The 27,254-nt window shown below is 35.7% G+C and overlaps 1 protein-coding gene and 1 pseudogene across 1 annotated transcript; both read right to left on the reverse strand.

Annotated features, from left to right (window-relative positions):
• Positions 1-17,145: 17,145 nt before the first annotated feature.
• Positions 17,146-19,499, reverse strand: LOC149381117 (cellulose synthase-like protein D4 pseudogene; annotated as a pseudogene).
• Positions 19,500-23,879: 4,380 nt separating this feature from the next.
• LOC149381118 (uncharacterized) lies at positions 23,880-24,704 on the reverse strand. Its single transcript, XM_089601291.1, has one exon. It carries the CDS (start codon positions 24,702-24,704, stop codon positions 23,880-23,882), a length of 825 nt encoding a protein of 274 aa, XP_089457417.1.
• Positions 24,705-27,254: the final 2,550 nt, after the last annotated feature.

The raw sequence follows: 27,254 nt of genomic DNA on the forward strand, positions 1-27,254 counted from the left end.
CTGAGTTAGACTACTACTCAAGGTCTTCTAAGCATCGAGACAAACATTATTCGGGCTTTAAGCGATAACACAACACTCAACAAGATTCTTTTTCACTCGGTAATTCACGGATTTTTTTTTTCACATGTCTACGGCTTAAGACTATCCATATCATCGACAAACATTTATTGAGTCAGTTAAAGCACACAAAACACTAATTTCTACCAATTATCCTAAAACAAGACAAAAACAACCTAGAAAAACAACTACTAATGTACAAAAATCCCCCGCAAGACAAGCAATTACCCCCCCCCCCCCCAAACTCAAAACTTACATTGACCTCAATGTAATCACACAATAAAAACGATGGAAAGGGGACTTACCTTGCGGGGGTGGCCGAGCTCCCCTACTCGTCCTCGTCGTGGCCGCCCTCATCGTCGTGTTGCGGAGGGTTGTAGCTGCCCGAATCCCACGAAGGGAAAGCGGGGTACGGCGTCAGTAGGTGCGGAGGATATGCCGGGTAGCTCGGGGCGTCCGGGTAGAGGGTCTGTTGATGCGCAGTCCACATGTTGTAGACATTCTGTTGAAACCCGTCCCGCTCCCGTTGTCGCGCGCCGAAGTCGTTGAGGAAACCTCCTAGTGTGGTGTGGGTGTCGCTCAGACGGGAGTCGAGCCGGTTCATCATGATCATCACCTCATCATAGTTGTTGTCTCGCTCATGGTGGGTCGGGGCGTGCTCCGGTTCATCAGGTGGTCCGAGAATGGGGGCATTTGGGTCGCCTCGGTGTTGCTCCGGGATGTTGATGAATCCCGCCCCATCCGGATGTGCGTGCCCATGCTTCCATTGCCGGAGCTTCATTATTCTCTCGGCATCAATGGGGTCCCCAAGACCAAGCCAGGCTTCATTGTGAACGATTCTCAGCCCGGCTTCTAGGCACATGCCGGTTATGATGCCACCGTGCCCGAGCGTCACTTCGGTGTCGCGGTTGGCGCAGAAAACGAGTCGCTCCTTGATCACCTTCCCGATGTTGATCGTTTTACCGGTTACAATGCACGCGATTTTTACGCGCCAAAAACTTGTTGCGATTTTTACGCGCGCAATGCACGTGTCGCCCAAGTAATATAGTGAATTTAAGTACGAGTGTCGATCCCACGAGGAACAAGCTTAATTAACAAACAAATCACTAGCACGAATTGAACGTAAAGGAAAGATGGAAAGATGTCACAAATTAATGACAAGTTTTAAATCAATTAAATAACAAAATACTTAAGCAGAAGGAGAGGCTAAGGACCAAGGCTTCACGGGTTTATTCAACGGTTTGGATACATGACTTTCACGCACAAACAATAATCCCTCACTACTTTTTGCTAATCATACTCACATAATGATATTGATAAATCTCTCTCGAGCATCTAACAACCTATGTCAAAATTAGGAAAATCTTCTCTTGATCTCAATCCCTAACAAAAACATGCATTCATACCAAGAGCATTCACACGATTCTATGGCAGCCTAACTATCTCTAGCCTAGGCATGCAACATAGTAATTCAAACCAAAACACTAACAACATAATCTTTCTCAAGCATCAAGTTGAAGTATAAAATCATGAACAAGGTAGCTAAGCTTGAACAAGCATTAAAAATGGATTTGAATTAAGCAAAGTAGTAGAGAATGAGAATTGAATTTCAATATATTAAATAATATCCATAACCGAATCCTAAACCCGCTACGCCATAGTCCTTAATGGAATTAGTTCATGGCGTAGCGGGAAAACACAAATAACATAAAAGAAAAGGAAGAACAAGAAAACATACTTGAAAAACTGAATTGAAAATTAAACTAAGGGAGTTCAAGAGAAAAGAAAAGAATAAAACTGTGATTGACGCCAAATTGATGAAGAACGGGACTCCTCTTCTCTTCTATCTCTCCCAAACACTAAGAAAAACAATGAAAAAGTGCCAAAAAGTCCTAAACAAAAGTTTGAGAAGTGTATTTATAGGCTTAGGTCGAAATTAGGGTGTTTCCTCTAATTTTTGGAGTAGACTGGGTAACAAAACTTGATCCGACGGCCCAGATCGCTCCAGAAAACGCGTTTCCTTTTTTGGATTCGCGCACCTCGCGGCGCGCGGTACTGGGGTCGCGGCGCGAGGTAGTATTTCTCGGGAGGTCGCGTTCCGCGCTTGACGCTCGGGGATTTTGGACGCTGAAATTCTTCGACCTCGCGGCGCGCGGTCTTGGGGTCGCGGCGCGAGGTAAACAATCCCACACCCTCGCGGAACGCGCCAGCTGCTCGGAGATGACTCGGGAAGCTTTTTCAAACCTCGCGGCGCGCGCTAGGGAGGTCGCGGCGCGAGGTATGGAGTCTTCTTGACTCCTTCATTCTTGCCTCGTTTTCGATCCCGAATGCCTCGATTTGTACGGATTTGCCCAGAGCATCATAGAAATCCCATTTTTTACCTAAAAACCTTCAAAACACACGAAAAACCTCAAAACTACCCAAGAACAAGCTCGGATTTAGTTGGGATAATAGGAGTTTTCTACGTACGACACGCACCTATCACACAACAAAGACAAGGCTAACATTAGACTCAAGGTCACGATTTCAGAGTCTAACAACAATTCTCATATCCACTAACCAATTCACGAACATCAAAATCTGAAATAATCACACTCGCTAATTCCAACAAATTCTTAGAATCATAGCTTCACGAAACAAAATATGAAAAAACCTCAATCCCACAACAACGAGAGGCCAAATCTGAAACAACGTCAAAATCATTGACCCAAACATAAACTCTAATTCATGAAGTCGAGAGAGGAATAAAGGAATTACCTTTGAGCATCACAAAATCTATGACTCGGTGCTCCTCTTTTACCACTGGGCCTCTCTCTTCTTTCTTTTCTTGCTCCGCGTGCGACCACGACTCAATAACAACCGTCAACTTCTCAGCTCATCTCCGTGTTCTACTCTCTCTCTCTCTCGAATTCTTCTTCTTCTTCTTCTTCTTCTTCTTCTTCTTCTTCTTCTTCTTCTTCTTCTTCTTCTTCTTCTTCTTCTTCTTCTGCGTTTTACTCTTCTGCATGTTTGCTTTTATGCTTCGTTTAATCCCTTTTTTCCATTCCTATTTGATAGATGAAGACCGACTTATCTAAGGATAAAGCTAAGAAGAGTTTCGAAATTTGCAATAAATCCTCTTTAATTTGAAAATTAAATTCCTTATTTTCTGTCTCTTCTAATTTCCTACACAACACAATGTTTTCTTCTTATTTTTGTTGCAAATGAATCTTTTTACTTTTATTCTGGTCCCGGGAAATGGAATATATAACCGGAAAATTAATAAAATAATTTTCTCTTCAATTTCTTTTCACATAGAATTCATTTAAGGTCGTTGAAATTTATTTTCACTTCACGGTCCTTCATAACTTCTTGAAAATATTCAAAAATCTCGTTGATCTTAAGTATCCTTAAATTCCATTATCAATTTATTCTCGTCCTTTCGAGAAAATTCTTCTGCAATAATTGACTTAATATTCAATTCATTACAATAACCCTAGGTTTTTTTTTCTTCTTTTGGGTTTTTGCTTTTCGAGAGAGAGAAAAAATGTATGGCGTATCATAATGATTAAAATACCTTTATACATACAAGACGTTCATGCGTGAAAGTGCTCATGAGGTTCATGCGTGAACATGATTCCAATTGAGGAATACAAACAAAAATCGAGCACAAAATAAGTTATTTGAGAGTAAAATCTATTATTTGCGAGTACACTAAATCAACATGAGGCTAATAAACGTCGAAAGAGTCATTCCTTTTTCCTTTCTTTTTTAAACGGTAGCTTTGCTATACGTGGAGATTGAACACACGAGCTCCACTTTATAAGTAGTGTGTGATTACCAACTAGACTATGCTAAGTACCACGACATAGTCATTCCTAATCACACATAAACTTAAATCTAAAAAAATAAACTCCATAGAAACATTAAAATATAGCTATCGTCATGACATAGATTTTCGATATTGTAAAGAATTTAGCATATTTTTTTTAAAACGTAAAAAGACCTTTGGAAAAGTCAACAAGCAAACTAACAACCACCACGGCAGACGCCATGAAGCTAAAGCTAATCAATTATGGGTCCATTCATTTGCTTGGGCTCCACACCGATCAATGCTCAAGCCCACCCTACACTGACACTTGTCATCGACCTTGAGTGATTAGCTCGGTCCGTTTGCCTAAAGCTGATATGTAAATATGAAAATATATATGATAGATCGTCACAATACAAACAACATTCATGAATGCGATTATATGAAAAAAAAAAACAAATTACTCAGCAAAATGAAGAAATAAATATTTGGCTTTAGGGTTTCAAAATAGACAAAGAATTTCCCGGGTTGTCGCCAAAATTCGTCGAGTTTTTGCTGAAATTGCAGGTCACTGAGCCAAAACTAAAGGAAATTCGCCGAGTATCCGCGATTGTCGCCGGTGTCTGAGTCTTCTTCTTCGCTGGGTTTGAAGCTTCGAAAATCGCCAGAAGCTTGCCTTTTTCCACGACCTTCGACGAAACTCCACGACACTTGAGGAGTTTTGTTCAGTTTTTGAGACCGAAATTATCCGGTTATTTTATGGAAAAATGGCATGTCGTATCGCCGAAAATCGAACGACATATTATAGAGAAACGACAAATATGCTTGTGTCGCCGACTGTTAATGGGACGAAAAATGACGCCGCCGCCTATTTTCGGCGACTTTTGTATGATATATGCATGTATATGTGAATCCGCAGTGTGCCACCAGAAAATTGTGAACACTACTCATCCACGTCTATACACATATGTTTAGAGAAATTTCTTAAAGTGGACCTCATATGAGTCAAAATATCAAAGTTAAACCTTTTACTTTCAAAATATCTCAAATTGGACTTTTGACCAAAAAAGCGTAAAAAATATCATCATTTTCTCTATTATTTGTGAAATCTTATCGTACACCATGATATACCATCGTACACCATCGTACGATATTGTAAATCTATCATATTTCCTCATTTTTCTCTTTTCTGTATGAATTTCATTGTGCACCATCGTACAATATTGTAAATCTATACGAATTTCATCATATACTATCGTACATCATTATAATTTTTCCCAAATTCAAAATCCTATCTTTACCGAATTCAATTCAAATCATTCCAAATCATCTATAAGCAATAGAATACGAAATAAACAAGAAATTCATACATTTTTCAACATTTCAAACCCATGTCAAACCCGTCGGAAATCTTCATGAAATTGGGTGAGTGAGAGGAAAAGAGGATGAAATTGAAAGAACAAAAAAAGAAAAAAAAAAACAAATGTTTATTTGGGTTAATGGGTATTTTTATCCGAATTTGCGACAAAAATCTAGTTTTAGATATTTTGTAACTAGTAGGTCTAATCTTGATATTTTACTAATTTTGAGGCTCATTTTATGAAATTTTTCTATGTTTAATAATAGCCGTTGCAATATATGGAGCATAGTAAAATAGAATAAATTATGAAAGCTGTCCATGGTATCGCAGGAGCTAGTGGTATGTACTAAGAAATTGAGTGAACTATTTGAAGACACCGAAATGAGAACAACGGCTATAATTAATGTTTTACTATTGTCTTTTTATGAGTCCAAGTTTTTTTTTTTTTTTTTTTTTTTTTTTTTTTTTTTTTTTTTTTTTTGCAGTCGTCCATGTATTGTCTTCGATAAAGAAACGATCTAATTATAATAAAACTAAAAAACTAAATAATAAATTAAATATATTTTTTAGGGCGTTATAAAAATATGATCAAAATCAAACCTCATTTTTTTGTTTTAGTCCATGTTTGCCAAACTTTAGAAATATAGTCAAACGGAACGATAAGCAAAAAAAAATTTGATTTACCCTTATCTATTAACAAATTCGTCAATTTCTCTCTCTTGCTTTTTTTCCTACATTTTTTTTCTTCATAAAAACTTCAAAAAACCATATCTATCTCATATGAACTCGAAATTGAGTGATTCCAAATCCTATGGATTCGTGACGCCGAGATCTTCAAAAATAGATCTATTGTGTTTGATGAAAAATCATGTTTAATGACAAATAGAGAAAATGACGAATTAAAAAACAAGAGAAAGAAAGTGATGAATCTAGAAAAAAAATGTTATATTTATTTAAGGATAAATATGGAATTTTAACCCATTACCTCTAGTGTCACCTAATATAATTGGCTATTTTTTCTAAAACTCTCCAAACGTGGGCTAAATCCCAAACCTTGAGTTTAAGGTGGCATAGTTAGTTACAAAATTCTATTTTTTATCATTATAATATTTTTTGTGTTTTAATGATAATTTTAAAATTATAAATAAATTACTATAATTCTTAAATATCAATAATTTAAATATGAAAATAGCATTCACATAATTAATCTTCCGCTAAAAAAATAATATATAGATGTAGATGTAGATATAAATGTAGTAATATAAATAGGTTCGTGGGTTGTGTGGTTTTCCTTTATAGCCAGACAAGGCGAATCTGGTTTTCCCTTGGCTTTCTTCGCCACTTCCCCACTTTGTGGCAAAGCTGAAATACATGCATATATACATATATAATATAATACAAAATATACTGTATGCATATTATTATATATATAAAGGATAAGAGCAAATTACTGCATATTATTATATAGAGATTTGGACGAAATTAGGAGTAAAAAAAGTCAATGGACTTTTTTGAAACTTTTTTTTTTAAAGGTTAGCAATAGGATTTATGAATTTAATTTTATTTATGTAATTATCATTATACCGTTATTTATTTTCTATTTATTTTTTGTAAAGAAAAATTAAAAAAACTCACTCTCATCTCTTCTTCTTTCTTTCATTTTTTCTCGGTCTCGTCTCCTCCATTGCCTCCATCTCATCTCCTCCATTGCCGTCGTGTCTCATTGCCGTCCGTGTGTCTGGATCTCCGCCGACGTCCCTCGTATTTCTCTAACTTCGCACCGTCCGTCGTCTCACTTCCACGGTCACGCAATTTTTTCGCCACCATCTCTCTGTGCCCGTCCTGTGTAGCGTACCCACCACCTATTCCGACGTAGCAAGCTCTCGCATTGACACTCTTTTCGCTCTTTATTCCGGTAAGCCCCCACATACTTTAGTCATTTCGTTACAGTGTTTGTGATCAACGTTGCTACGAAAGCTTCACTATGACCCCATATTTATTTCGTGACAATGTTGGCACGAGTAACCTTTTTCGAGACTACTTTGTCCCGTAGTATTGACAAAAAAATTTGTGACAATATGATCACAAAACTAAATTATGCAATGACAACATAGTCACGAAACTAATTATGCAGTGAAAACATAGTCACGAAACTAAATTATGCAGTGACAACATAGTCACGAAACTAAATTATTTAGTGACAACATAGTCACAAAATTAAATTATGCAGTGACAACATCATGAATCTAAAATATGCAGTGAAAACATAGTCACGAATCTAAATTATGCAGTGACATTTTATTATTATTATTATTACATTTATAACTCTTTGTCAATTTTGCTTATATAATATGGATTCAAGAGCAATATACCATTTTTATTAACACGAAACTGCATGGGAAACCATTCAGGGTTCCCTTTTTTTATTAACATTACATTGACATAAACTATATTTTTCTTTATTAATATTGTCTTGCTACTCTCTTATAATTTTTTAATAAAGCAAAATAGATGTTTTATTCCAAGGGAAACAAATTTAAGAATCCATATCATGAAAAATGTAAACAAAATTTACAGACTTCTTTATTATTTTCACCCTCCATCAAAGATATTTTAATTATTAATTTCATGAAAATAATAAGAATGTGTGAAACTAATTTTATGTCTGTTTATTTCAAATATTTGCAATTATGAAAGACATTCATACCTTCGTCAAGCATAGCGGTAGATGGGTGAAACATGAACGGTACGACGCTGATCGTGGGTGTGGAGTGGAAATCTTAATACGGGCAAAGGCAACGTACGACAAGATTATGCAGTTGTTGTATGCCACACTAAATCGCTCACCTAAAAATCAAGTCCTTCGTGTTTCTTATGAGACAGAAGGGTCGGTACCCCCAGTAAGTATTGACTCCGACCTAAGTTTGAAATGTTACTTGCATCTTTGGGAGGAGAAATCGGACAAATCCAAACTTAGTTTGATAGTAGAGATAGAGCCATTGAAGCAAGAGCCGTTGGTTTCAGACTCTGCATGCATCGGTTCAACTCTGAACACCGGTCAACCGGCACAACCAGACATGCCATCTCCTATCTCGGAGGCTAGTTCTCCTAAGATCCCCGATCCAAATCAGAGTCACTCAGGCACACCATGAAAGACCCCTCTGGGCTTAGGCACTCCAAAACCGTGCCGTACGCCTTCCACAGATAATCAAAATATGTATCCTGACCTTGATGTGTTGGATATTCACTCTCCGGTGACACTTGTCAAAGAAGGATTGTATTCCAAAAAAGCAACTTTGAAGAAACATTTATGCATTTTAGCAATAACCAAACATTTTGCGTTCAAGACGAAGACTTCTAATAAATGGTATATCCATGTTGTTTGTCAAGTTGACTCATGTGCGTGGTCTGTTCATGGAGTAAAAAAGACTATATCTGAGATCTTTGAAGTAATGAGGTAATTTATTACTTATTTCTACATTGTTATTATTATAGTCACGAGAGACAAGTTTTGTATTGCAGAAATTAACATTGAAAGTACATTCTTGCAAGTTTTAATGAATATGAACACACGTGTGCAACACAATTCAGACAAGGAGAACATCCTTAGGCTACGTCCACATTCGTAGTCGAGACTATGAAATACAGGTACATCGATCCCTCATGTTCACCATGCAAACCCAAAGACATCATGTCCTACGTGCAACAAGATTTTGGAGTGGACTGTTGTCAATGGTTCCCACAAGAAGAGTTGTAGTCTCTATTTATGTACATTTGATGTAATATAGTCTTACGAAAACTCTTGCTTGTAACTGCTTATTTATTAATAAAAGTTGAAACGTTCATTCATTCCAAAAGATGTTCCCCCTACTCCCCTGGATAATGTCTCCTTCCATGAGGAAGATCGTGTCAGAAAATGGAGGTATGTGTATCACATAACTGTGTTTCCTGAGAAGAAGTTGTCTAAGGAAGCTATGAAAAATGATGTCATCATGGAACTCTTGCACGATGCCCAATTCATCAAGACTGTTTCTGGGATCGGCCCATATTTTCCCAAACTGGTGAAAGAGTTCATTGTCAATCTATCTGCTGCACTCGACCAGCCCCATCACCCTGAGTTTGGCAAAGTCCTTGTTCGTGGTCACTGCTTTGATGTCTCATCCTCTGCGATCAATGATTGCTTGGGACCATGAAGAATTATCAACGCCGATCGCCTTCCCTCCATGGATGCTTTTGCCAAAGAACTCGCTAACAATGAGAAGAAGACGTGGCCTACTAAGGGATCTCTCCATTCTTCTGATCTCTCAGCAAAATATTCTGTTTTGTACATGATTGGGGTTGCTAACTGGGCTTTCTCCTCTCATGGTTCTAGCATCAAGTCTGACCTGACATGCCTTATTTACCAGATAGGTACACGTGCTTGTTTTAATTTTGGGGAATTTGTTTTTAGTCACTTGGTCAAGCATGCTAAGTCCTATGTTGTGAAGCTCCCGATTGGTTTTCCATCGCTTATATCTGAAATGATGCTGGCTCAAAAGAGAGATTTGCTTAGGGCCGATGACATTGCTGGAAAACCTCCTAGTGAACTCTCCTTCAGTCACAAGTTATTTGAGGGAAAACATGCCAGAGATCTTGTCATGCCTTTTGTCGCGACATCTATCGCTTCTGGTAGTACCCTAAAGGTTGCTCCCCTTTCTGAAGAAGTTCAGAGTGACATTCTCAAGGGGCTTTATGAAGAAGTTGCTGCCCTCAAGGAAATCATCGAGACTTCCTCTCGAAGGAAGGCTGTTTGTGAACGGCTTATCAAGGTAATGACTCCTTCTCTTGCCACAAAAGGTGCCTCCTCCTCTCAGCCGAGCCAGGCCGGAAGTCATACTGTCAATGATAATGATGAAGACGAAGATGATGATGATGTCAGTGACTCTGAGGATTTTGAAGATCAAGAAAATGATGATCTTCACTTGACACTTGATTATCCATTATCTGTGTTAAGAAAGTTGTCGGACACATTGTCTATACATTGTGTGCGACATCTTGTCTCTCTAACCAAACAGAATATTATAGGGGTTGAATAACAATGGGGTCTTAGGCCTAGTCTTCCACGACCGTGCGATCTTTTATCACTCGTCGTTGGCCGCTACCAAGTAGTTGAACTCCTCATCAACCAACCCAGTGGGTCTCACTACCAAAATTAATAACCAATTTTTTTCAATCAATCTCAAGGAATCATTTCTAAGTTTATTAGATAAATTAATAAGCAATTTTTATAAATAATGTTTACACATTCCAAAATGTTGTTTTTTTAATTTTAATGTAAAATTTTATGTTAAAATATAATTTTTCTTTTCAGTTTTTAAAAATGATAAGTGTTAGTTGTGTGAAAAAAATATACTAACGTAATTTTAAATTTTTAAATATTGTAAATTGCAGTCTTATTTGTCACATGTTTGTAGTATTTTCCATTAAACTAAAAAAAATGTATAATTGTTTTCAAAATTATATTTTTAAAAGTATTAATAAGAAAAAGTTGTCGAATCCTTATCAACCGACTTATGCATTAAAATGTTATTTTATATGACATTGTTCAATTATTATTTTGTTCGTCTTGTTTTTGAAATACTCGTTTTCTTTATATATGCTCTTATTCTCTTAGGGTTAATTGTTGTACGTTTACGTAACCATATGTTTTTTTTTTTTTTTTTTTTAATTTTCACGAGCTATAGATAGGCATTAGCTCTTTTATCTTGTGCGTCGGTCGGCCACCATGTTTATGTATATATGAATTAAAGTCATAGGGTAATACAAATGCCTAATTGGGAATGACTAAGCTTTAAGTTGATCCACTTAAGAATAATTAGTGTTTCATGGAATGTAGGTGTGTTATAAGAGAATACAACAACAAATACATGGCTATAGTTGTTTACGCATAGTTGATTGGACTTGTCATAAATGAAAAACTTTAGGTTCCACTCTTTGATGTGTTTCTTTACATTATAAATTTATAATGTTAACTGCCCACTAATACAAAAGGAGAAAATATCGCACACAAAAAGCATTTAGAATAGGACACAATGTTGATAATTTCTACATTAGGACAAAATAACTTGTTCTTTATGTTTTAATTTTGCAAGGAATAACTTATGATCAGCTTGAATATCTATTTTCCTGCCTTAGCTATATTGCAATAAAAGGAATATACCCAAACTTGGTAAAGGCGTGTATATGCTTCAAGAATTATAATTTACTTCTTCCATGCAATACAAGTTTTCTCTCTCTTTTTCTTTCACTAGTACTAATTTCTAGAAATACATCAAATTACAATCAACAAGAACATGTAAATTGTTGAGTTTTTTAATTTTTATTTTATAAGAATAAATAGTAGCTTACGTATATGGCTTTTTTTAATTAACTACGCCACTAGATGAGACATAAAAACAATAACGCTATTGTATTTATATGTATATATTATAATTTTTCTCATACCGTTATTTGATTGAGCATATCAATAATCAAAGCAGCAAATACAGCTAAATGAGTGCTGTATATAACAGCGCCAACGTTGTAGACAAATTTATGTGGACTCTAGTGCATAGAAATGGTGGGCCCCATTGTATCCTTCCTACAATGTTCCGTTGCCAAAATTATTTGTGCAGCTAAATGGTATATATGTGTTATTACAATTTACATATAGGTTATAAACATATATACATGGATAGAGCTACAGTAGGCCGGGGAGGTCTCAAGTCCCCTCTTAAAAAAAAATTATTTTACATGATGTGCCCATTTTTTTTTTTTTAAATAATGATAATTTACACGTTTTACCTATTTTTAAAAATATTTATATTAATTACTCCTGAATTTATGTTTCTAAAATCAGCTCTCCTGGTGAATTTTTTTGCCTCCGTCCCAGATATATATATATATATATATAATATTACGATAAAATACATTACGGATAAAGCATAAAGGAATAATTATAACATATAAAATATATGTATGTTTTTTAGATGAGTTAAGAACATGTCAAATTGAATGAAGGAAATGAACCGAAGCGCAAACACGCATAATATCCATGGCTTAATAAAGAGCCAAACGAACTTGAATGATCTAAGCTATTAAAAGAATATACTATGATTCCGCTAAGCTGGTCACCAATACCCACTAAAAAAAAAAAAAGGTGGTGTGGCGGTTTCTCATTCGAGAAATTGAAAAGAAGGCCATTTTTGTCCTTAAAATCCAATGGCCATCCAAGGATGTCGTAGCCTGTGACTCTGTGGGCCTAAAAAGAGCTAAACCGCTATTGCACCACGAGTCTATGACAGAGTATTTTTGCCTCACTGTTCAGCCAATGGATGCCGAACACGTGGCAACTTAGCACTCGTTGAGATTGTTTGTTGAATGCACGGACGATTTTATCCGTAGTGGGGTTAGAGTATTACTATTAGTATAACACTATTACTAAACTATTATTTAGTATTATCAGTATATTGGCTATGTTTGGTTCAGCTTATTAAGCTTGATTTTAGTTTTTTTTTAAAGTTAATTCATATTTAAGTGTTTGGTAAAATTGTTTTTTCTAAAAGCTAAAAAGTGTTTTTGAATATTTTAACTAAAAAACCAAAAGCTACAATTTGTAACTTTTATACGTAGCTTTAGTTTTTGGTTTGTAATTTCTAAAATCAGATAACGAATATATGTTACACCCAAAGATTAAAACAGTGATATCGGTACTGATTTCGAAGTTATGATTTTATAGACTACCGACTAATATATCGATGGGTATCCAATAACAATTTCAATACCAACTATCAATTATATATCGACAACGGTCAATATATCGACAAAAATCTTATAACAAAATATAATTAAAAAAAATTCAAAATATATATACATGTCTCCAAATCTAAAGTATAAAATATTTTTTTATTTAAATAGTTCTCAAATACTACCTATTGAAGACAACAAATAACTCAAAATACACACTACAAATCATAAAATAATATTCAAAGGGTACAAATTTTTAGTATAAACTCAAATATTATCGATTATTATTTATGTATAATGAATTATTGATATAATTTATAATATATTTTTAAAAATTATTAAAAAAATAAAATTATGATAATTATATGTATATATATATTCAAAAGCTTGATTTTTTCTTTACATACAAAAATTAAAATTATGATAATTATATGTATATATACATATATATATATATATATTCAAGCTTGATTTTTTTTATTTTATATATAAACATATACATATATATAGGCATGTCATATATATATTAAAAAATATAAATAAGAAAATATTGATAATACTAAGTAAAATCAATAAGTAAAAGATATAAACAATAAAGAATAAGAAATAAAAATGAAAGACATAAAGAACAAAAAACAAACAATGAATTGTTTATTTTCTTTTATTAAAAAAAATCAAATTCGGACGATTTTGTCGATATTTTGAATTTTTAACTGCTAAAAGATATCGATATTTTATCGATATATCATCGATTTTTTAATGATATTTATAAAACGATAATGCTTATAGCTGATCATTATCGATATATCAGCGATATATTGCGATAATTTGATCCTTGGGTACACCAAGTTTAGCATGGTTGTGATATTTGATCATCCGTATATTGATGTAAAAGCTTCAAAATGGTATGGTTAACCTGGCTCTTTACTTGATTATAATGCACATTATTAGCAATATTACGGAAAATATTGTGCGAGAATTTAAAGTCAATTTGCGACAACAAAAATTAAGTAATTAATTTCAGAAAACTAATAACAAAACAAAAATGGAATAACAAGATAAGAGAGAAATAAAACAAATAAACCTTAATCGGAATGGAAACAGAAAAGAGAAAACGTCGAGGTCCGTTGGACAGTTTTTTTGAAGTTTTTTTATCGCATTCTCACGGGTGCTGGATTACTTAAGTGAAAGCATCCCATGATACAATGGCGAAACAATACGAGCTATGCGCCACAAGACTCGACTTCGGCGAACTAGAACCACAGTCAAAACACTACCACCGATCTACAAAGAAAAACAAACGAATTTCGGAGAGGTAGAGAGGAAGCTAAGAAAGACGTGCTTTCGGTGGTGATGTGTTCTGAATGAGAGAGGTACCCTGGCTTTTATAGGCAATTCCATGAACGGCTTTGAACAAAATCGTTAGCACACTAATGCTCCATGAAGGCACCTTAATGACATTCAAATAAAAACGTTTGGGCATTAACATCGGTTACAAACCCATTAAGCCTTCACACGAGCTATTAAGGATCGGTTACAAAACCGTTGCACTAAATACACAGTTGCATCACCAAGTAATAATCTATTAGTTACACCACCAAGAATACGCATGAATTAATCAATTTCGATGAGTGGATTTCACTCAAATGTTAGTCACAAATCAACCATATGTACATAGTATTAAATTCTCTTTAACACTAATATTTCAACACTCATATAATAGAACGGACGTGTACAAAATTATTTGACCCATAATATAAGAAAGAGTATAGTAACTGATATGCATATTTAATATATTCCGGTCGTGCTCAATGAGTTTAAAATATAGTTACTTTATCTTAAAATCAACTTATTATTAAGCTAATATTCATTTATTGGTTGAAAAATAATAAGCAATGAGTATTTAGGGGTCTGTATAACTGGTTTTTTTTTTTTTATTGTATTATAAAAAATTTCAAAAAGAATATATATATTAAAAAAATTATTTTCAAATATTTTATTTCATAGAATACACATCGGTAACCAATATCTAATAACTTTTCATCGGTAAAATCGATATTAATATTTCGAATACTTATGAAATACTCATTGGTAGTAGACATCTTAGTGAAATCAAACTATCGAACAACAATATATTAATCTTCAATCATATTAAATAATAGAGCTGATTAAAACATATTCAACAATTATTCTTATCTTTCTTCTTTAAATTCTTTAATAAAAGATAAATGAATATATTGTATGAGAAAGTTTACTTTTTTTTCTTCTTAATTCATCCGATCCATATATAAAATTACCAGGTCAATATTGAAATTATATATTATGATTATTTTAGATGGCCAATTTATTTTATTATTATTTAAGCAGTGAATTACGATATTCCTAGTATTTTATAGTATACACACAAGTAGACTTCCAAAAGTAGAGTACTTCTATATAAAAAGCATAAGAAAGTAATTATATTTTATTACCAACTAGGGCATATATGAGCTATCTCTCTTTTTTTTCCTTTCTCAACAATATTCCAAAGATATCAGTGGTGGTGGCAGAGTGTAGCCTTTTCGAAATATTCATCATCCAAACGTGTCTAGCCACAAGTCCAATCAACCTCAGTGTTACGTGGCGCATTTTCATTTGCCAAATTTGCCTCCAAAACTTAGTGCTCTTGAATGATTACGTACAAAGAAAAATAAGAATGAATTATTTGAGAAAAAGAAATGATGACGGACAAAGTAACCAAAAAGAAATGGTGTGACCATTTATATAAATATGGGAAAATAACACATTTATATTACGTGTTTTAGTGAAATGTCGAGTTTAATATTTGATTTTAAAAAATGTCTAGATCATACATTTTGTTTAACTAAAATGATAAAATTATACCCTGAAACGGATAACAGTGCCACAAATATTCTTTTTATTGACTTTTCATTAATGTTTACTATAATATTTATATATAAACACCAATTATTTTTATTCATTCGCGTCATATATGTAATTTATTTAAAAACAAAAAAATAAACAACAGTCTCTTAATCGTGAAGAACGCAAAAAGAGACAAAAGGGTTAAAATCGACAGTTGATAGTCATCAAAATTACAGATTCGAACAGAGAACCCATGATTCAGAGTTGCAATTCGAACACAAAATGAAGTCATCTCTCGGTAGATATGAATTTTATTATTTAATTTCAATTTAATGCTAATTTTATTTCAAAATTGGAAATTTGAAAGTTATGATACTGTTTTGGATTTGATTATGTTTTTCTTATATAAGAGTTAATATCAATGAAAGAGAGATTTGTGACACTATTATCCATTTCAGGGTATAATTTTGTCATTTTAGTTAAACAGAAGGTATGATCTCGATATTTTTGAAAACCAAAAATTAAAATCGATATTTCACTAAAACACGGAATATTAAATATCGTACCCCCACTTTTTTTGTTTTTTTTTTCCTTCACTTTTCCCTTTTTTTTTATTTATTTATTTTTTATGTTGTCTTTGTTTGTGTGTCATGAGATGGATCATCCAATCAACTCTAATAATGGGACGAAGATCTTCTGATGAGAATATAAAATCATTTATTGCTATAAAGTAGCAAACAATTTGTTTGGTGCGAATATTACACTTGTATCATACATATAATATACTTTAATATTTATACGTATGATGTCTTTAGCTTTATATTTTCAGTCGTAAGACAATTGGTGAGTCATGAGTGTCTATAATTTTATTTGTTAGGTTTCAGTTTTGTTTATACGTTTTTTGGGTTAACTAGTGATTAATATGGTGGGAACATTATAGAATAAATTGTATAATTGTCCCCTGATTTATGGTCTCATTGTAAAATGCCTCCTATCTTTTTAAAACTATTTGTTAACCCCTACTATATAAAAAAAAATAGCAGTTGGGTCCTTCCGTCAAAAAAGAAGCCCAATCGTCAGTTAAATAATCACGTGGAACGCATGTGTTTTGGTAAATAAGGGTAAAATCGTTATTTTGTTAGTCGGATGAGGAAGTGTATTTTATTGTTTGTTTATTCATTTAAATTAAATAACTTGAGGTGTCAGAGTAAATTAAATAAAGAAAAAAAAATAAGTCGAATGTAAAAATCCCAAAATCGCATTTCAATTTAATTGACTCTTAACACTAAAACCCTAGAACTCAAAAACTCTATTTGTGAACGCCCCGCCGACGAACACCCCAGAAGCTGAAGAGTGCCCCGCCGACGAACGCCCCGCCGACGAACTTGCTCCACTTTGGAGACGAGCTGTAGATTGTCCTCGAGAAGGTGACGACGATGGAGATGATGTTGACCATAGCGATGACGATCGGAGGAATCATGAGCGACGATCACTTCACAAGGTAGAGATCGGCAAAGACGTCGTCGACGTCTTCCCCGGCGGCGGACTTGGAGGTGAGCATGAAGGAGATCTCGATCCCGGCGATGACCTTGAGGAGGCCCGGGACGACGGCCGCGAGGTGGGCACTTGTGCCGGAGATGAGCCAGAACTGCTCGGTGTGCCACCACTCCTTGAGGCCGACACCGGACCACTTGACCTCGAGGATGGCGATGACGATGAGGCAGACGGTGATGATGAGGAGGTAGATGAGGAAGGCGACGTTGAGCGTCTGGACGATGAAGTGGCCGGAGAAGAGCGAGAGTGCCAGAAGGAAGCAGTACACGATGAGGAAGATGGAGGTGAACGGGTAGATTCCGACGTTTAGGTACGCCAGCCTCTGGAGGAGGAGAAGCCGCCGGGATGCCAGCAAGGCATTGTTCCGAGAGAAGAAAATCTCCACCGAGCCCATGGAGATTTGGATAGCTCGGGGCTCAGTCGATTTGGGGGTTCTCTCTTTTTCGAATGGTTTTATTGAATAAAAATGAGAACTGAAAATAAAATGAAAAATCAAAGCAATTCTTTTACTTCATACCTCGTCCAAGGACATTCTCGTAAACTCGTTTAACTCGGGTACCATGTGACTACCACGTGACCATTTAAGTGACGGAGTGGGCTTATAATACGCGGAAGGCTTATAAATTTTGTCGGTCATGATATTGAGGTCCAATAACCTCAACTTTATATCATAAGTCATCTTCTCTCAGTGAGATCATAAATCAGGGAGCAATTATATAATTTATTCAACATTATGTTATCAACGCTGCACGACCAAGTCACTATGATGATCACGTTAAAGCTCAAAATGCAAGATCCTATTTTCTAGCAACTATTTAGTTTTTAGTGACCACAAATGTTGTTGATAGATCTTTCTTCACTTATTGTATTTTATTGTAGTTCTTTATTTTACTACATTATAAGCTATTTAAAATATAAAACAGTGACTATCGGTATATTTTTAGCATTCACGACCTAATTCAAATAGCAAGCTTTTTGTTCCTTGAATTGTCTTTTCTGCACAAATTTCAATTCGACTTTATCGTAATTGTTTAATAACAAGTATTATGATTAATGGACCAATTTAAATCTTTGACTTTGATGATTTTAAGCCTTGGCATAGTCAATATATTTAGCTCAAAAGAATAACGGTTAGAAACCATCTACATGCAAACATCTATTTACAAAAAGTTAAATGCATTTAAGAAACTCAATGATCAGTGATATATATTAATGGTCAGCCACCTCATATACAACAATAAGTGAGATCCACATATTTGAGAGCCCCATTATCTATTTTACATCAACAGCCTGCTCAAAATCATTTTGCTTAAAAATTTATTTGGTATAAATGACTAATTTTAATGATAGATACTTTTTTTTTTCTTTTAAATACTCTTGAAAACTTTCATACCGCTTTTAGAGTTTTACATCGCAATGGCGAAAGTTCCTAATTGGTTGCTTGAAATGAATAGAGAAATATGCTTTAATTAAGGAAAATTGACCTTTTAAATGAAAGGTGCCAAAAGGCCCGGGTCGGTCGGAGCGGCCCAGTCCGACTCTATTTTTTAACCCAAAAAGAGGTCTAGGCTCAAGCTCGATCAAAATTTTTTATTGGAGGATTGGGTCGAGCCGGGCCTAAGGAATAAGACCTTAGGCCCAATCCAGGACTAAGCCCTCAACTCTCGGGAACGAGGTCCGTACTTAAAAAAGACTTAAAAGTGGGCCTCAAAAATCACAAACTATAATCATAAAAAAATAAATAAATAATTTTAAAATAAAAAATACTTTAAATCAAAACACTAAAAAACTTAGTAAAAAACATTTATATCATTAAAAATATAATGTGCCAAAAGTGATTTTTATACATAAAAATATAAATTTCAAACAAAAATAAAAGATTTATTTGATTAAAAAGGGTTGAGCACCAGCACCAGAAATTCCTCTTGATCTGGCTGTGATTGAGGCATTTGCATTCTTGACATTCCTGCCCGACAGATATAAAAATGGAGAAACTTCTCTGATTTGCTTCATCGACTTTGTAAAGGGGAAGATGTTTGTTGTTTCCCTCAATGCAACCACTCCTACCATTGGTCGTGCATCAGCGTGTGGATCAAAAGCCACCCTCATTGTCCGATATGTAGATGCGAGCTTGGTACGTAATAACACTTTTGTTTAATAGAACTTTGTACTATTCAATGTTTTATATTTCTATTTTCCTTTATTCACAGGTGTTGGTGGTGCGCCGTGATAGTTACCACTGCAACAGAAGAGATATTTAAAAAAAAAAAGAAAAAGACTAATATGTGATATTTTTGTTTTGTTTTGTTTTTTTGTTTAACAAATTGTGGACTGCACCATGGGAGTAATATGTGATAGTTTAAAAGGGAAATTTCATCTTTTATAAGTCAAACTTCTGGTCAAGACCGTCCAAAACATAACAAGGTGGCTGGAATCTCTTGTTTTACCATAGTCGTGAGCCTTATAAATGAGCTCATCATCGTTCATCGTGATGGTAGTAAATCTATCCCTAAATTGACGATCCTCGGTAACCGTCGTTATAGAACTATAAGCATCTTTCTGCGCATCCTCATTCGGAAAGTGACCGGATCCCATCTCTGGACCACTTTCACCTGCTGTGGTCTTAGCTTCACTGCCCCATTCAACATAAGTAGCAAAGTCATTAAAGCCAGCAAATACCTCTCGTGGCCAAAACCCAATTTATACGTCATTCTCTTTCAGATTTACAACTACAAGTGAGTTCCACCTGATATACAACTACAAGTGATATACATATGCTTGAGAGCCCCATTATCTATTTCACATCAACAACCGCTGTTCAAAATCATCTTCCTTAAAAATTTATTTTGTATAAATGACTAATTTTAATGATAGATCAACTTTTTTCTTTTAAATATTCATGAAAACTTTCATACCGCTTTTACAGCTTTACATCGCCACGGCGAACACTCCTAATTGGTTGCTTGAAAATAAATGGAGAAATATGCTTTAATTAAGGAAAATTGAGCTTTTAAATGAAAGGTGCCAAAAGGCCCGGGTCGGCCGGAGCGGCCCAGCCCGACTCTATTTTTTAACCTAAAAGAGGTTTAGGCTCAAGCTCGACCAAAATTTTTTATTGGAGGATTGGGTCGAGTCGGGCCTAAGGAATAAGACCTTAGGCCCAATCCAGGACTAAGCCCTCGACTCTCCGGACCGAGGACCGTACTTGAAAAATACTTAAAAGTGGGCCTCAAAAATCACAAACTATAATCATAAAAAATATAAATAAATAATTTTAAAATAAAAAATACTTTAAATCAAAACACCAAAAAATTTAGTTAAAAACATTTATATTATTAATAATATAATGTATCAAAAGTGATTTTTATACATAAAAATATAAATTTTAAACAAAAATAAAAGATTTATTTGATTAAAAAGGGGCGAGCATCAGAACCAGAAACTCCTCTTGATCTGGCTGTGATTGAGGCATTTGCATTCTTGACATTCTTGCCCCACGGATATAAGATTGGAGACACTTCTCTGATTTGCTTCATCGACTTTGTAGAGGGGAAGAGGTTTGTTGTTTTCCTCAATGCAACCACCTCTACCACTGGTCGTGCATCAACGTGTGGATCAGAAACCACCCTCATTTCCGATATGTAGATGCGAGCTTGGTACGTAATAACACTTTTGCTTAATAGAACTTTGTACTGCAAACATCTATTTACAAAAAGTTAAATGCATTTAAGAAACTCAATGGTCAACGATAAATGATATATATTAGCGGTCAGCCACCTGATATACAACAACAAGTGAGATGCACATGCTTGAGAGCCCCATTATCTATTTTACATCAGCAAGCGCTGCTCAAAATCATTTTCCTTAAAAAATTTATTTGGTATAAATGACTAATTTTAATGATAGATCAACCTTTTTCTTTTATATACTCATGAAAACTTTCATACCGCTTTTACAGCTTTACATTGCCACGGCGAACGTTCTTAGTTGGTTGCTTGAAAATGAATGGAGAAATATGCTTTAATTAAGGAAAATTGACCTTTTAAATGAAAGGTACCAAAAGGCCCGGGTTGGCCGGAGCGGCCCAACCCGACTCTATTTTTTAACCCAAAAAGAGGTCTGGGCTCAAGCTCGACCAAAATTTTTTATTGGAGGATTGGGTCGAGCCGGACCTAAGGAATAAGACCTTAGGCCCAATCCAGGACTAAGCCCTCGACTCTCGGGAACGAGGTCCGTACTTGATGAAGACTTAAAAGTGAGCCTCAAAAATCACAAACTATAATCATAAAAAAAAAAAAAATTTTAAAATAAAAAATACTTTAAATCAAAACACCAAAAAATTTAGTAAAAAACATTTATATCATTAATAATATAATGTGTCAAAAGTGATTTTTATACATAAAAATATAAATTTCAAATAGAAATAAAAGATTTATTTGATTAAAAAGGGTTGAGCACCAGCACCAGAAATTCCTCTTGATCTGGCTGTGATTGAGGCATTTGCATTCTTGACATTCCTGCCCGACGGATATAAGATTGGAGAAACTTCTCTGATTTGCTTCATCGACTTTGTAGAGGGGAAGAGGTTTATTGTTTCCCTCAATGCAACCACCCCTACCACTGGTCGTGCATCAGCGTGTGGATCAGAAGCCACCCTCATTGTCTGATATGTAGATGCGAGCTTGGTACGTAATAACACTTTTGTTTAATAGAACTTTGTACTGCAAACATCTATTTACAAAAAGTTAAATGCATTTAAGAAACTCAATGGTCAACGATAAATGATATATATTAGCGGTCAGCCACCTGATATACAACAACAAGTGAGATGCACATGCTTGAGAGCCCCATTATCTATTTTACATCAGCAAGCGCTGCTCAAAATCATTTTCCTTAAAAAATTTATTTGGTATAAATGACTAATTTTAATGATAGATCAACCTTTTTCTTTTATATACTCATGAAAACTTTCATACCGCTTTTACAGCTTTACATTGCCACGGCGAACGTTCTTAATTGGTTGCTTGAAAATGAATGGAGAAATATGCTTTAATTAAGGAAAATTGACCTTTTAAATGAAAGGTACCAAAAGGCCCGGGTTGGCCGGAGCGGCCCAACCCGACTCTATTTTTTAACCCAAAAAGAGGTCTGGGCTCAAGCTCGACCAAAATTTTTTATTGGAGGAGTGGGTCGAGCCGGGCCTAAGGAATAAGACCTTAGGCCCAATACATGACTAAGCCCTCGACTCTCGGGATCGAGGACCTACTTGAAAAAGACTTAAAAGTGGGCCTCAAAAATCACAAACTATAATCATAAAAAATATAAATAAATAATTTTAAAATAAAAAATACTTTAAATCAAAACACCAAAAAATTTAGTAAAAAAATTTATTTCATTAATAATATAATGTGTCAAAAGTGATTTTTATACATAAAAATATAAATTTTAAATAAAAATAAAAGATTTATTTGATTTAAAAGGGTTGAGCCTGAACCGGGCCTAATTATGGCCCGAGTCGGGCTTGGATTTGACTTTTTTGAGCGTTCGAGCGGGCTGGGCTTAAGGTTCTATACCCTAGGCCCAATTCATGCCTTATAACTTTGGCCCAGCCCATGCCCTTCAACAAATCCGGTTTGGCCCGAGCTTTTTCCGAGAAGGGTCGGGCCGGTCCAAAATCTCAAAAAAAGAGGGCCGGGCCGGTTAGTCCAGGGACGGCCCGACCTAATTGACAACACTATTTTAAATATTATCAATATAGAGATATATAATTATAATTGAGCTCTTTCAAGTTAACTTAATGTAAAATCAGAGATCAATGATCTAGTGTTAGATACTATAGTTATTTTAATTGGTCTTCGTTCTTAATTTAAATCTGCCTTGGATTTAAAAAAAATTGTAAAATCATTAAGTAATGTAACTTATTCCAAATTTTGTTTTCTTTCTAATTTTTGTGAGGCTGGTATTGGTGTTAGTGGTCTTTTATAGCATTGTTCTTTGAACTATATTTTTCATTGGAAATGAGGTGTCAATATAGCTTTTTCCTGAATTACTTTGGAGTTTGGACAAAGAATAATGCAAGTTGATAGAGAGTATAATTTGTGTGAAGCATAAAAGATAGGCGTGGACGTGGTAGGAAAAAAAGGTGGTTAAAGCTAAACATGCTTACGATCATACGGTGGAACATCAAAAAATGAAGAGCGGATTATGTTGTCCCCAAAATAAGGGACCTCCAATGAGAGACATGACCCATATTGATGAAACCTTATTGGTCCCGTAGCAATTGCCAAAAGAATGAAGGAATAAATATATATATATATATATATATATATATATATATATATATATATATATATATATATATAAATAGAATATGAGTGTGTTGCACGCGCGTGAGAGAGAGATTTTTTTTATGGGAAATTGATTTCATTAATCAAATAAAGGTTTTTCAGCCAAAATCCTATTTACAATAGGATGATGGACATCAGATAACTAGGTAGCATAATGATTAAAGGGCAGAGCAAATTTAGCAAGCAAATGCGCTGAGTTATTGTAATTTCGAGGGTAGTGATAAATCGAAAAACTCGAGAAACCATTGCAAAGGTGGCGAATCTCATCAATAAGAAGATCTAGTTCCATTGTAGGAGAATCGGTGGTCGAGATGAATTGAGTGACAGAGAAGCAATCAGATAATACAGACACATGTTGTAGTTGGAGATTCTGAGCAAGCTTGACACCTTCAAGGATAGCTTTAGCTTCAGCGATGTCGGGAGCGAGGAGAGCAGGAGTCGAGGCGATGTGGGAGGCCATGACAACACCTGTGTTTGTGTGAAATATGGTGCCGAACCCGCAACAGTTCTGTTGGTGGCAAACATCAGCGTCTACGTTGATGAGGATCGCGTCGACATTGAACTGAGGATACTTGAAGATGTTGTTGGTGTTGGGATGACAGACTTGTGGCGTGGGACTGATTTCATCGAGAAGTTGAGAGGTCCGGTCGATGAGATAGCGGGGATCGAGATGATTTTGGCCGTTGAGAACTTTGTTCCGGTAAGTCCAGCGAGACCATGTAAGCGCTGCAAAGAAGCAGAAAGCTTCCGGGTTTAAGTGATCCGCAATTGTAGAAAGAAAGCCAATCTGATTTGAAGTGTGCGTCGATGACAGAGTCCAGGTCGCAACTTTGCCAAAGAGCAAAGGCATCGGGACACGTCCAAATAGCATGGGTGACCGTTTTGGTTTTGGATCTTCAAAAAGAGCACATGAGGTTATCAATAATTTTCCTTTTAGCGAGAACATCGCTGGTAGGATGGAATCCATGACTAAGTCTCCAAAGATTTTTTATGAATTAATGACATTTTTAGTCCCTGGACTATGTCGTGTGTAACAACTTGGTCCTTCGGCGAAAAAAGCTGTAGCATCGATACCTGGTGAATGTGAGAAAATCACGATTGATCCTTCTGTCAAATTTTTCGTCTATTTAGACAGAAATGTGCTGACGTGGCTTGATCGACTAGGGTAGTTAAGTAATTTCCACGTCTCCTCTTTTTTTTTTTTTTTCCGGAGCGGACTGTCCTGGGCTTAGCCCAAATATCTTCATTCGCACCTCTCACTAAATTCACTTCTAGGACGTCGCTAACAGAGGACCGGACGAGGTTCCCCGGCGAACACACTCCAAAGAAATCCCTAATCTCATTCAACCAGAAATAATCAACAAGTCCCCAAAACCAATCCCTGCAAAAAGCCCTAAAGCTCCGACCTTTTATCTCTCAAAATCCAATCCAATCGAATCCAAAGTGTTTTTGTTGATTAAATTTGGGGGTAAAGCCCAGGAGAGTCAAGTTGTGGACATCACGGCTATACACGGAGATTCGCGGTCTCTTCCGATTCATGTCCGGTCAATTCTCCGTCGCAAAGGCTCAGTAGTCTTGACCTGTATCCCCTCCCCTCACGGCGGCCGCGGCGCTCTTCCCTCCGAAGGCGGTTCTCCCTCCGACCTCCTCTTTCTCGCCGGCGGCGGCCTCGGCGACTCCTGATTTCTCTTCCTTCTCCGATCTACAATCCACTCACTGTTTCTTCTCTCTTTCCCTTCTCCTTCCTCGCCTCCTTTCCTTCTCCATTCAAGAGGTCGTGTTATAACAGCCGATAAGATGATGCTCAGAATCAAGCGAGTTCCGACCGTCGTGTCGAACTACCAGAAGGACGACTCCGACGAGCCGAAAGTCGGAGGTTGTGGCCGGAATTGCTTCAGGACCTGTTGTCTTCCAGGTACTAATTTTTTTGGTAATTTTGTTGTTTGGTATGCGTTTTGAGGAGTTAGGGTTAGGGATTTGTGATTTTGTTGTTTATTGTGAGTTATAATAAATTATTGAGCTGATATGAAAATACTTGAAGAATTTGAAACCATGAACAAAGTTTGTGGTTTTGATTTATTGTGTCTGATTTCGGTGAGGAGTTTGTATTTTGTGTTCATGTTCTAGCTAATCATGAAGATCTAAACTTTGTTGCTGTGATGTGTTTGGATTATAGGGTCAAAACTTCCCTTGTATGCATACAAGAAGCTTGAGAAAGTTGTGGAAGAAGACAACGATTCGCTCTCCGACACTGTGTTCGAGATGGCCTCGGTGGCCGGAGATCACCTGAGGAGGGCAAGAGATTTGGCTCCGACGGTTCCGGCGGAGGCTCGCCCGGTTTTGTTGCCGGCGGTGGCGGCGCAGGCGGCGCTGGACGGGCTGAGGAAAGCAAACTTCGATGTTTTCGATCCGAGGCTGAACAGAGGCGTCCTCGGATCGCCTCCCTTGTGGTTTCAACTGAAATTGAAGTGGCATTCTTTGAGAGGGAAATACTGATTCCAGTTTCTTAAACTTTTTTTTTTTTAGGGAAATTTAGTTTCTGAATTATAGAGTTTATCATCGAATTGGAGATCATATACAATTGGATGATCTGAGTTTGATTTTAAGCTTGAGGATATTTTTATTCTTGTTTGAGATATATAATTCCAGGTTGTTCTGAGTTTTGATTTCGAATATGATCTCATTGTTTAGACTTTAGATCTCCATGAAAATGGCACACTGTGTCTGGTTCAATTCAAACACGTTAATGACTAAACCAAACAATTAGAAAGAGGGAAAACATATAAAAAGAAGAGGAAAACCATTAAAACATGGGCAAAATGGTAACTACCCTGCCACGTCAGCACATTTCTGTCTAAATAGACGGAAAATTTGACAGAAGGATCAATCGTGATTTTCTCACATTCACCAGGTATCGATGCTACAGCTTTTTTCGCCGAAGGACCAAGTTGTTACACACTACATAGTCCAGGGACTAAAAATGTCATTAATTCATTTTTTATTTATTTTTGGAGTGAGCTGGAGTCCCCAAAGCCGATTCCACCAAGTCTCCGAGGGAATAGAAGTAGACGGGGGTGTAAGAGTTTTTTCGGTTAAATGCGATATGGTAGCCACTTTTGACGTTGTATTCACCGTTCCGAGAATATTGCCTACGGAATAATATCTTGGCCTACATGTAGCCACTTTTTTTCTTGCAATTTAAATTTTCACAGCCACCCACAAACTTTTAATTTATTTTCACTATCATTATTATATTATCACTTTTTTCTCATTTTTTTTACATGATATAAGTTTAATTGCCATTCCATCTCTCTCTCGCTCACTCCTACTCACATACACACATTCCTCATTGTGATGGCAGGACAACCTTCGTGGTGGCCTTCAAGAATGAGAAGGTCCGTCGGGTCAAGGCAGCCAAATTTCTTTTTCAATATCTCGGATTTCTTCGTTATCCTTATTTTTATTCAAGTTTTAAGTAACTAAAAATATTGGGTTTTCATTGACAAAAAATGGCTAC

Source organism: Urtica dioica, chromosome 11 (genome assembly GCF_054948205.1).
Source record: "Urtica dioica subsp. dioica isolate 48M chromosome 11, U.dioica_male_clone48M_v1_H2, whole genome shotgun sequence".
Classification (NCBI taxonomy): Eukaryota; Viridiplantae; Streptophyta; class Magnoliopsida; order Rosales; family Urticaceae; genus Urtica; species Urtica dioica.

What these genes read in the sequence shown, in the direction of transcription:
- LOC149381118 (XM_089601291.1), bottom strand. Translation starts at nt 24,704, where the DNA reads ATGGATTCCATCCTACCAGCGATGTTCTCGCTAAAAGGAAAATTATTG.